The 12811-nt window shown below is 41.4% G+C and overlaps 1 protein-coding gene across 1 annotated transcript in view; it reads right to left on the bottom strand.

Moving 5' to 3' along the window:
- Nucleotides 1-1632, bottom strand: part of ENTHD1 (ENTH domain containing 1) — a 99944-nt gene extending 98312 nt beyond the window's left edge. The window contains exon 1 of the mRNA XM_041757075.1: nucleotides 1284-1632. Within this exon, the coding sequence (XP_041613009.1) occupies nucleotides 1284-1632 (349 nt within the window). The remainder of the gene's footprint in view (nucleotides 1-1283) is intronic.
- Between the last annotated feature and the right edge of the window lie 11179 nt (nucleotides 1633-12811).

The following is a 12811-nucleotide window of genomic DNA, read 5'->3' as shown; positions in this document are numbered from 1 at the left end:
CTACTGTCAAGGAAAGAAACAAGTCTGAAAAAACTACATATTGTATGATTCCAGCTATATGACATTCTGGAAAAGGCAAAACTATAAAGACAAGAAAAAAAATCAGTGGTTGCCAAGGGTTCTAGCTTAAAAAGAACCAACAAGTGGAACATGGGGCATTATCAAGGCAGCACAACTATTCTGTAGGATATCAGAATGGTACATACATGACACGCATTTTTCAAAACCCACAGAACTGTAGAACACAAAGAGTCAACCTTAGGGTAAACAAGGGACTTTAGCTAACGTATTAATACTGGTTTGTCAACTTAACAAACGCACCACCCTACTGCAAGTTGTTAATAGGAGAAACAGCGTGTGGATGGGGAAGGGTCTATGAGAACTCTGTACTCCCTGTGTAATTCTTCTATAAACCTAAAAGTGCTCTTTAAAAAGTCTATTCTAAAAATGTATACTTAACACAAAGACTGCACTGAATTTTATCCTCTTCTCATGATTCATAAGCCTATTCCCTTTAAGCAAAAATTATAATTTTACATTAGATAGGGAGGAAGTGCTGATTCTTTTAGCACTGTAGATACCAGACACTACCAAATCATCTCAGTTCAGTATTCCACGCACCCTTTCCCTATTTCACCTCCTCCTCCACCCCCAACAAAATTATTTTATGACCTAAATTTTTGTATTCATGTAAGTACTTCCACCTAGATAGTCTTTGAAGATTCTGTAGTCTTTGGAAACACTTCTTTACATTTGTGACTAAATTTCAGTCTAATTATAATTATGAATTACAGTGACATTATTATAGCAAGCGGCCATGCCTCCCGCTTTATTCACTTTGTTCATTTTCTATGAGGTATCGTTTTATCAGGAACCTAAGTGTGTTGGTTTTACCCATCTTCTTGGGGGAAAAAAATGTCCTCTAAGGCCCTCAGGAGTCAACACAAAGGATTAAACTGGAAACTATAACTGTCCCAGGAGAAAGGGGGCTGATACATTTAAGAACAACTTTTCCCCAGCTCCTGCTTTAAAAGGATCCCCTCCCAAACCTCTCTTTTTTTTTTAAAGATTTTATTTATTTATTCATTCATGACAGACACAGAAAGAGAGGCAGAGACATAGAGGGAGAAACAGGCTCCCTGATGGGAGCCTGATGATGTAGGACTCAATCCCAGGACTTCGGGATCATGACCTGAGTCAAAGGCAGATGCTCAACCACTAAGCCACCCAGGTGTCCCCCAAACCTCTCATCTTTATTGGCACACTGTATGCATTTCTTTTACCTTGGTCTTTTCCAGCTTCATCTATGTGTTGAAAATCCTTTAGGGTTTGAATGTTACAGAACCCTTCTCTGCAATGCTGAATAACTTTCTTTGATCCATTCTTGATGAGATAATCCATGAGTGTCAGGGATTTATACACATGGCGCCAGTTCTTCCCATGATCATTGAGTCTCTGCCATAGCATATTCATAATCTCTGACAGAGAAATTGTGTTGAAAGTCAGGCCACTGATATCTAACATCAGAGAACTAGAAGGACCCCAAGGGTCATTAGAAGTTGCTTCTCTGACTTTTATTTCAGCATCTGAATAATTTTTCACAAAGTTTTTCACTTGTCTCCTGAATGCCATAGGTAAGACAAGTTTGAAGGTGAGATGGGGAGGAGAGCAGTGGAATCAGAGCTTATATAATTGGTTTATAAAACACTTGACAGGTAAGTGGTCCCCAGTTCTGCTGCTCCCAAACACAAATGATTAATCTTCATTTTGATGAGGCATCGGTTTCCTGCAAAGCACAAAAAAGATGTAAGTTAAATACTTTTTGAAATATCTACAGAAGACCAAGTCAGTCTGAAAAAATCTAGGATTACTTAGAAATCAGCCCTTCATTTAATCAGCCAGAATTGGGGGCACCACCTAAATTCTCCTAGGATCAGTATGGAAAGATCTCTCATAAGGAATTGACCTGTATTATTTAAAGAAATCTAGATGGTCTTTCTAATCTTAAAAGTTTCTGTAGAAAATATCGTTCAACCTCTTTAGCCAGAAATAAATTATTTTAAAGCATTCCATGGACAATCTTTAAAAAAAAAGGTGGGGGGGCAGCCCGGGTGGCTCAGTGGTTTAGCACCTGCCTTTGGCCCAGGGTGTGATCCTGGAGACCCAGGATGGAGTCCCAGGTCAGGCTCCCTGCATGGAGCCTGCTTCTCCCTCTGCCTGTGTCTCTGTCTCTCATGAATAAATAAAATCTTAATAAAATAAAATAAATAAAATAAAATAAAATAAAGCATTCCATGGACAATGGGCAAGTTAGTATAAGAAAATGGGACTTGTACTCTGACATCTCATTCTTAAAATTTGTCGTCACATATAAAAATAGTGGGTCCTGAAGGTAATTAAGATGGTAGCATCCAAGCCTTAGAATTATCAGATGCCCCTGTGGTTGTATTCTTAGAACTACAGGCCACTAGAATCAGATCTAAATATGTTCTGCATTCTTGTTAATCTGAAAGTAGAGAGGGTTGTCAGCTATTAACATAAGTAGTTGTACCTCAGTGGACTCGACATCTAACTCGTGGTACCCTTAACCAGTATTTTAGTCCTGGTAAGGTTAGCAAGTTCAAGAAAAAGGTTAAATTACTTTCTTCACTGGGCTTTAGAAAAGGAAATATGCACTTAGGAGTAAACAATGTCAATACTATGATACAAATCAGGTAACAATTTCCCTAAAACCTGGAGTGATCAGCATCTGTATTTCTCACATCCCAAAACAAGTACACACAAAAAGAGGCCCATTTAGGTTGATACAAAATACATTAAAACCTAAAGGAGGTCTGTAGCCCCAGAACCGTAAATGATGCTTATGAATGATCAACTCGCAGTTCATATGAAACCATTCCCTTCCTTCTTTTTCATTGCTTCACATTAAGGTGGGCCAGTTAGTTTGCAATTTCCGTGGTGATTCATCCCTGATGGCCACCAAGATAGTGTACTAAATTGATTTCAAGCCCTGACAAGCATCCAGACCCAATGAAGCCTCAACGATCTATAATCAGATTTTACTAGAGAAACTGCACACACACACAAAAGGAAAACATTAAAATCCATAACAAATTTGTCTTGTTTTCAGTTTTGCTTCTCTTCCTTGACCTTCACAATTCCTAGCTCAGGTTTGATTAATTTCTGGGTATTTAAGGAAGACATAAATTTTCAGAAGCAAACTAAATGAGTTATCCTTTTTTTTTTTTTTTTCAAAAAAGGAGAAGGGGAAAAAAAAGAAGGGGATAATTAACCTTTTTTTTGTAAAAGTACAACACACTCTCAAATAAGCAAGATGGAAAATGTATCAGTTTAATTAGCATTTCTCAGAAAGAGACTATCATCAACCCTAGGAAGAAAAAGAGAAGTTGTGTGTTTTTACAATTTTCTGATTTTCTCCCTTGCTTGCACTTCAAACACAGGCATTTTTATCTGACTTATTCCTGCAGTGAAAACCAGATTTATAATGTTTCAATAAGCCATTAAAATTTTCAATCATGAAGGTTTTCTTTTTCTATTGTCTTTTTCCCCCCTTCTACCAAGCTCATGCCATGTAGAGATGCACTGTGACACTGGCTGAGAGCAACAAGTATTGATCTGTTTCCTCACAAGTCTATTTAAACAAACAAACAAACAAACAAAAAAACCCTGTTAGAATCATACCCTTCTGGAATTGAACAACAGTCATCAAAATATTATTTTTTTCTTTTTTGGCAAGCTACCTGTCTATATTTTGGAGAGACAAAAATCCTAATTTTTAGGTTCTCCTATATTTTCTACTTTGTATTCAAAGAATGTTTTCTTGAATGCATTTTCTGCCTGGGGAAAGTATCTAAATAATAGGCTTCAATCCAATGGGACTGGATGTGCCTGACATCATACCTAAATTAAATACATTCCCAATCATTAAAAAAAACATGAAGCAAAAAGTCTGGATGAGTGAATTAATACTATTTACTAACGAATGGTACTTTGTGACATGATCATAGAATAGGTAAGACACTATTCTACAATTGTTATCTTTTCAGATAAGCAAGGAGCTCAATTGGTGTTAGTTGTAAATTATATGTTGACTTGATGTGTTTTAGATGCCTGACTACATGCAAATGTTCAGTTTACTCATACTATCAGAAACTTGGGATTGTAATTACAGTGATGTGACAAAAGTGGTGCCCAACAGGTAAATTTTCACACCCAAATTTTGGTTGGCTATCCAAGTCCCTAGAATATTTAGAAATGTTAAGATAGGGCAGCCCCTGTGGCCCAGCAGTTTAGCGCCGCCTGCAGCCCAGGGTGTGATCCTGGAGACCTGGGATCGAGTTCCATGTCAGGCTCCCTGCGTGGAATCTGCTTCTCCCTCTGCCTATGTCTCTGCCTCTCTCTCTCTCTCTCTCTCTCTGTCTCTCATGAATAAATAAATAAATAAATAAATAAATAAATAAATAAATAAAATCTTAAAAAAAAAAAAAAGAAATGTTAAGATATTCCATGTCACAAATCTAGGTCACCTCTTCTGAGAGGCTAGCACAGTAACTACTTAGATCTTCCCAACATATTCTTTCTGCACCTGGTTTATTTCCTTCATGTGACTTACCATACTCTGTACTTTTGTATTTGTCATTTGCTTTCTTCCTCACCAGACCAGGAATTCCATGACAGTAGGACCATGACCATTCTATTTACAAGGCAATATAATCCTATTGCCTAATCAGTACCTAGAACATAATAGGTACTCAAGAAACAGGTATTGACAATCAATATCAACAAATATTTCTTGAGTATCTACCATTTGTATCACTTTCAACAAATATTTCTTGAGTATGTACCATTTGTACCACTTTGCGGATGACATAAGAAATATAAAACACGATCCTGACATTCAAAAACCAGCGTTTGATTAAGGAGCTTTTGCCCTTAAATAATTCCAAAGTAAACACACGATGAGGTAGAAAAGGTCTCTTGGTTTCCATTTTAGACTTGCCCACTTCCACAATGCTTTGGCAAAGGCTATTTCCTCCCTCAACTTTACCTTAATCATAACAGGAAATCATTTATCAAGTGACATTGTGGAATTCAAACTCAAAGGGGTTTTTTCCAGACTTTTGAAGGGTAATGCAGTGCCTATACCATATGTTACATGATACCCACAGCAAGGTGTGGGGCCGCTCTGAACAAGCAAACACATTAACATGACTGCAACAAAAACGTGTAAATATCTGGAATAAATACAGATAAGTGGCTCCTTTCAATGCAGGTGTTGCTGCCACGACTTGGGGGGAAAAAAACTGATCTTCAAAATACTTTGGATATCAGAACTGAGAATAAGGAATCGAGGAACTGAACTGACTTCACCCAAAGACCTAAGACAATACCAAGAGCAGCATCTAAGAGGCTGAGTGAGAGGCATCTGGAAAGACGCATTCAGGGCAGAGAACAGCTTTCCTTTTTGTACAGGTTCTGCCTATAGACTTAAGTTAACCCGGGAGAAAATAAGCTCTGGCCAAGATTGTGATGGGAGAATGATCGCAGACGATGCCATGGCATTAGGAGGTGTTACTGCTCGGATGGGAAGAACACTGCAAGAGGCTGAGAAACCCACTTTGTGGAGCCCCTCCCTCCTGTGTGTGCTCATCAATTCATTCAACTATTAGTTCTCCAGAATTCACCGTGCGGCAGACTCCATTCTAGGAAACGGAGAAACAAGGGCACAAGGACGCAGTCCCCATACTCTAGGGTTAATGTCCACTCTTTTTTGAGCGCTCACAGTGCGCTCACACCTAGGCGTTCACACACCTCACCTCATTACTTTAATAATGAGGATTCCAAAGGCAGGGACTTGAGGTCCTGCTCTGCCACTTCCTAACTAAGGTTCCACAACTTCTCTGGGCCTCAGTTCCCTCATCTGCGGCACAAGGGGACAACCACCACATAGAACCACGTACAGGAAGAAGGGAGATGCTTGGGAAAGAATTCTGAACACGAAGCGCGAAGGCTAAGAGAACCAACTTCCTGTAGACGGGGTCTTTCCTCGGCATCCCTTTCTTCAGAACGACCGCTGTGTACAAGGCAGACCCTGTGCCAGGCCCGGGGTCACACAGGTGAGCCGGACCACCGACTCCCCTCAGAGGAGTCGGACAGCACGCAGTTTACTTGGAGCAGAAGGCAGGGCCGCACAGATGTTTCTAGAAGGAGGGAGTGACACGATGGCGTCACACAACGGGGACCTTCCCTCACGCAGGCCATGGTAGCCTCAGCCCCTGCTCGCCCGCGCCCGGCCAGCGACGGCACGGCCCCGGGACAAGAGGTGGGGAGCAGGCCCCTCCACGCCCGCCTGCACCCCCAAACCATCTACTACCTGCGGAGAAAGTCTAGCCACCGGCGTCGGGACCTTTCCCCGCTCAACTTCAAGCCCCTGGCTCCCCGCCTGGTTGCCTCCCGCGGCCAGGCCCAAGCGCCCACGCCTGGCCCCACTTCCGCTTCGTCACTTCCGGCCTCTCACTTCTGGCCTCTCGGAGGTCTCGTTCACAGCGTATCGCGCGAGCAGAACGCGAGGCGTCAAAAGGACTTGGTTTGCCAGGCCACCCAGTGAATTGAGGGCAGATGGCCTCGTGTAAGGATCCGGCGGGCCGTGGTGCTGCCCTCATCCTCCTTTCGAGGAGATATTTTACAATTTCTGTTACTAATGTATTGAAGCTGCCTGGAAACAGCAGCTGCAGCTGATGTCCACCTCAAAGGACAAAGAATGTAATGGTTGTTTGCTAGGAATGAAAAGAGTAGGGACGCCTGGGTGGTTCAGCGGTTGAGCGTCTGCCTCCGGCTCAGGACCTGATCCCGGGGTCTTGGGATCGAGTCCCACATGGGCCCCCCCCCGCCCCCCGTAGGGAGCCTGCCTCTCCCTCTGCCTGTGTCTCTGCCTCTCTCTGTCTCATGAATAAATAAATATTTTTAAAAGATTTTTTCAAAAGAGTAATGAAAAGATTAGGTGTGTGGTGGGCAGGGATGGAATGGCTCCAGGGAGGGCCCGGGGTCATCGTTGAAATAGTCAGCGTATCTTCAGTGAGCCCGGCACCCCACCAAGCTGTGCGGATGCAGAGACAAAGCAGGAGTCCGATGCTGCAGGAGTTCACAGGCTAGTGGAGGTGACAGGCACCGTCACAGAAGATTGTCACAAGATAGGTATCTTGTAATAAGAGAGAAGAGAGCATCTAATTCTGCCAAGGAGTATTCGAGGGCAGGCTTCAGGGAAGACTTTACATCTGTATCTTAAAGGATGACAGAGTTCACTGGATAGACAAAGTGGAGGAGGCCATTAGAGGCAGAGGACACATCGTGTGTAAAGGCTTGAAAGCTGAGAGAGCCTATTATCTTGGTAAAACTACAAGTCCTGTAGTTCCGATGGCTGTCTCAAAGGCTATTAGTGGAACAGCAGAGGACGAAGTGGCAGAGGAAGTCAGATCATGAAAGACCGAGTCTGGGCTGCTAGGTGATTTTTATCTGGCACACATTGAAAATATAATCAAACCCATGTTTTAAAAGCACATGGCTGGCTGCGTGGACTATGGCAATATTCCATCAGGGTGGAGGGAAAAGACAGACCATAGAAAAAGTCTTCAGAGATGAAAGTAACATTTGCTTTTAGCTCCTGCTACTTCAATCATAACAATTATTATAACAGACCTCACGACAGGTGCTGACGTGTAGTTAGGTAATTATAATGTAAAATGGTAGAAGATATGAAAGAAGTCAGTGTGTTTGGAATACTGCTTAGCTGGCTATCAAATAGACTAGTGGGCATAGTAGCCAGAGAGAAATGTAAAAGGTGGCCTGGAAACAGACTGAACAGGGCCTCGAATGCCATGCTAAGGTGTTATTCTATAAAATAGTGAGGGACAAACAAGTATTTTATTTATATAGTGAGCTATAGTTTAGGAAGATATTTTTTTTCAAGTCATGGATTATATAAATTTCAAAGGAACTCTGAAAAGTAGATATAATTATTCCATTTTACAAATGAGGAAGCTGAGTTTGGGGAACATGCATTCATTCTACATTATTGAGCACCTGCTAAGTGCCAGGCACTATGCTGAGCTACGGGAATACAAAGAAGTAATAGTCTAATTAAAAAGACAAAAATAAATTAGCAATTATAATTAGTTGCTGTGATAAAAGTGCTTTGGGAGTAAAAGAGGATTTGTCTAAATCTACATAATTAGAGAAGTCTTCCTGGAAGAGGTGAACTTGAGCTGAGTTTGAGAGAACAAATAGGTTACACAAATTGCCCAGAAATATTCAACCTAGCAAGTGATTTAGCTAGAACTTGACCCAAATTTGCAGTGTCCTTTCCTACACCCTTTCCTCTACCCTAAGGGCCAATTTTTGGTTCTTGATGTTGCACTCCATCTTGATGTTGCACATTCTTCTTCTTTTATTTTTTTAAGATTTTATTTTTAAGTAATTTCTACACCCAACATGGGGCTCGAACTCACAACCTCAAGATCAAGAGCCACACGCTCCACCAACTGAGCCAGCCAGGCTCTCCTCCATTGACATTCTCAGTCACAAGTCTACCTATTGTATTTGGAAAACGTTGGAGATCCCAGTTTTTTCTTTTTAGACCCATTCATTTCCTCCTTTAAAAAAAAAAAAAAAAAGAAAGATGTTATTTATTTATTCATGAGAGACACACGGAGAGAGGGAAGCAGAGACACAGGCAGAGGGAGAAGCAGGCTCCATGCAGGGAGCCCGATGTGGGACTCAATCCTGGGACTCCAGGATCACACCCTGAGCGGAAGGCAGGCACTAAACTGCTGAGCCACCCAGGGATCCCCCTCATTTCCTCCTTTTAGAATGAATCTATGGGTGTATTTGAAAGGATGTTGGTCAGGCTCAGCAAAACTGTAAAGTGTTACCTACCTAGTGGAATTAAGTTCGTTAAACTAACATGTGAGAGTCCTTCATCTCTGCTTTCTTCCATTTGGGGGCACCATAATTTAGTTGCACTCACCAAATACGGACAATAATAACTTGGTGTGTTTTTCCCCTGAACTCAGAATTTAATAAAAGTGAACAAAGTTTTCTTCACTTGGTTTCCAGGAAGCCATTGTTCCTTCTCATCTCCTTGGCTGTTTTCTTCTCATTTCTCTGACCTCTCAATTTTGAAGGGGTCTGTTCTCTATCAATATTCATTCCCTGCATGGTTTTATCCAGTGTCATAACTTTAAATAACCTTTTCTCTATCTCTCAACAACTTTCAAGTTTTTATCTCCAGCCCTAACCTCTTCTGACCACCAGACTCATATCTATCTTGGCATCCCCACTTGTATTTCTCATAGACATCTCAAACTTAATATGCCCCCAACCAAACTTCTGATCTTCCAAGCTTGTTCCCCCCATCTCAATAATGACATGTCTTTGCTTCTAGTTTCTCAGGCCATGAACCCTGGAGTCATTGTAGGTGCTCTTCTTTGTCTCTCAGACTTCACATCATATCATCAGCTTGCCTTTAATGCAGGACAGCCACCAAGTCTAGGTAATATGCAGTTGGTAGGTAATAAATGGTTTATCAATGCCACATTCTAATTCACAGTAAAATAATATTTATGTTTCCAGGCTTTATGGTCACCCCGTATATTCAGAATTCGGTCATTTCCCACCACCTCCACTTTCCACCAGGTGTCCTAAGGTGCTGCCTTCTTTTGCTGGAACCATTGTAATAGCCTTCTAACTGGTCTTCCTGCTTCTTCTCTTGCTCCCTTACAATTTAATCTAAGCCCAACAATCAGAGTGATTTTTCTAAAACTCAAAACCCAAATTAGATGATGTAACTCCCCAGTTCAAAATCTTCCATTGGCCCCATCTTACTCAGCATGAAATCAAAGACCTTGCCAAGGCCAACAAGGCCCTAACATGTTTCAGCTCCTGCTTCCTCTCTGACCTCTATCATGACTCCTCTCCTCCTCATTCATTGCATCAAGCTTGCTCCCACCATAAGGCTTTGCATTTGCTAGCCCCTCTACTTGCAAAACTATTTCCCCAGAGAGCCATCAGGCTGGCTGCCTCACTTTGTTCTGGACTTAGCTCAGGTGTCCTTTGATCTCCCAATAAAATCACAACACCCCCCGCCCCCCGGGCTACACTTCCTCTAACTCTTGCCCCATTTTATGATTCTCTTTAATAGTCCAACCATCTGATATACGTAATTATTTCTCTGTCTGCCAGAAGGTAAGATCCAGTAAGAGTAAAGACTATGTTTTGTTCGTGGCTATATTCCCAGCACTTAGAATAGGCCTAACATAGAGTAGATATTCAAACATTATTTACTGAGTGAATCAAACAAGAATGTCTGAATCTGCATTATTGAATGAGAAGTACGCGTTCTACTATAAAGGTAAATTAAACGTAATTATGTACAAGAGATTCTGATATTAACATCGACCCTTCAAAAGGAACTGCTGAGGGATGCCTGGGTGGCTCAGTGGTTGAGCATCTGCCTTCGGCTCATGGCATGATCCAGGGTCCTGGGATCGAGTCCCTCCCTGTGAGGAGCCTTCTTCTCCCTCTGCCTGTGTCTCTGCCTCTCTCTGTGTGTCTCTCATAAATATATAAAATCTTAAAAAAAAAAAAAAAAAAGGAACTGCTGAAAAATTTTAAATGAGTATGGTTTCAAAAGGAACTTCTCTGTTATGAGTAAGTCCAAATTTCATAGATTCTTGAATCCTCACAATTTTGCCTATATTTTCTGAGTGCCCCATGATTGTGAGGGCTGAAATGATGGCATTCTCATATTAGAGTCTTTATTCTTTGGTTCTGCCTTTGTACTTGTTCAATTATGGAGCATCCATGAAATAAACCACTAGAGTGGCCTTGCTCTCCTGTCAATATGCTCTATAACACATCTGTTGATCATTACATGCTGCTGAAATAACTTCTCTTTGAGATTTTCCTGTTCTGCATTCTGTCCCACACTTGTAAAGGGAGGAGTTCTATTCTGCTCCCTGGGGAGATAGTACCCTGTGGAAAAGTAGCTTCCTCATTAGGGTGCAAGCCAAAAACTCCATAATACCTCCTATAGAACACTATTTATCTTTTCTCCTTTCTTCTCACTCTCCAGCCATGGGAGTTTAGGGCCTCATTGTTCAATACCACTGACTTGGGATAAGGACTGTGGCCAGAGGATTTCAGTGTCTGACAACTGGCTATGAAGCTGCTGGATATAATGATGGGATCCCAGAAGGTCCTTAGACCATGAAGACTGAAGAACACTGAGGCCCACAGTGAGAATTTATTGTTTTAGGGTTTTTTTTGTGTGTGTTTTTTTAAAGGTTTTATTTATTTATTTGAGAAAGAGAGCACAGAGGGAGAGGAAGAGGGAGAGGGAGAAGAGGAGAAGCAGACTCCCCACTGAGCAGAGCCGAATGTGGCTGGATCCCAGGACCCCCAAGATTATGACCTGAGCGGAGGGCAGATGCTTAACTGACTAAGCCACCCAGGTGCCCCAAGATATTTATTGTTCTGAAGTCAGTGACCTCTGTTAACTTTAAAATTCTATCTTTGCAACATGTGAAAATAGTGGGGACCATGTTCAGACACAACTTGGATTTAAGAAAATGTAACGAACTTGTATTAACAAAAAGAAAAACCTTCATTAAGGAATCAGGAGTAGTAAATTCCTTCCTTTAACTCATTCCATAAATATTTATTGAGCACCTCCTGTGACCAAAGTACTCTGATGATTCCAAACCAGATTCTTCTTTTGTATTTCAATAAAAGTGTTGAGCAATTATCACCAAGGAGTGACACCCCCTCACCACCACCCCAAAAAAGGACATTTTGAAGATTTAGGTATAAAGGGGGTGAAAAGATTTTTTAGAAAGGATATCATCTTATGATGTAGAATGAGTTTATATTTTAGAACTCCAAACTGAGTTTTATATGATATCCTCCTTCTGAGCCTTCGAGGGATAAATACTGGGAACATCCTGTCAACCAGCATTTCCCTCTTTCTCTTGGGCCCAAACTCTGACTGGTGCCACTAAGCAAGCAGCAATGTCTCTTACTTTGTGCAAAAGATGCATCGTTGGCAATCCATTGCTAGTGAGAGCAAAGAGAGGAAGAGGCCTTCACAAGTTGCACTTGGTATGGGAACCTAAAGGGGAGGAGGGTTTTTCACAAATTTGAAGGTAAAAACTAAAGAAGTTGATGGTGACAAGAACTTTGAGTCAGTGAAAACTCTTTAAATTCCAGAAATCCTTTAGCCCAACCAACTTAGGAGAAAGAGAAATCCCCCAAATCTAAGGAACCCGTCCCAGTTCATGCCTGATTGGCAAAACTGGTGTTAGAACTCCTCCTGGCTCAGAGCTTTTCTTCTTGTGTTTTTCGTTAAGGGTAATGTTATGGACTAAGAGTAATATTATGGGCTGAAGTTACTGAGAAAGCATATCCTCTGGGATTTTAGCTTTGTGAGTGATTCCAGGGTGGTTTTATATAAATTCCCCGAAGTGAAGAAGCCCTATTTTTTTTCCTCTGGATTCTTGGATGTAATAAGGGAAAATCAGAGTTTTCCTTCAGAGCAGCAACAGCTTGTTGATGGATCACCTCTAGGATTAGAAATTTTCTTATGGGAACATAATCATTCAGAGGGGGGGAATTGTTAAAATTGAAACCAAGCATCAAGAAGCAAAAGTGTTTCAGAGAACCTCCTGCATTTTAGTTCAACTCTGGCAGCAAGAAAACAAAACCACATAATCTAAGGCTCACGCCCAACTCTCTGAAG

This window comes from Vulpes lagopus, chromosome 5 (assembly GCF_018345385.1).
Source record: "Vulpes lagopus strain Blue_001 chromosome 5, ASM1834538v1, whole genome shotgun sequence".
In the NCBI taxonomy this organism is placed as follows: domain Eukaryota; kingdom Metazoa; phylum Chordata; class Mammalia; order Carnivora; family Canidae; genus Vulpes; species Vulpes lagopus.
This window is presented reverse-complemented; position numbering and strand designations above follow the sequence as displayed.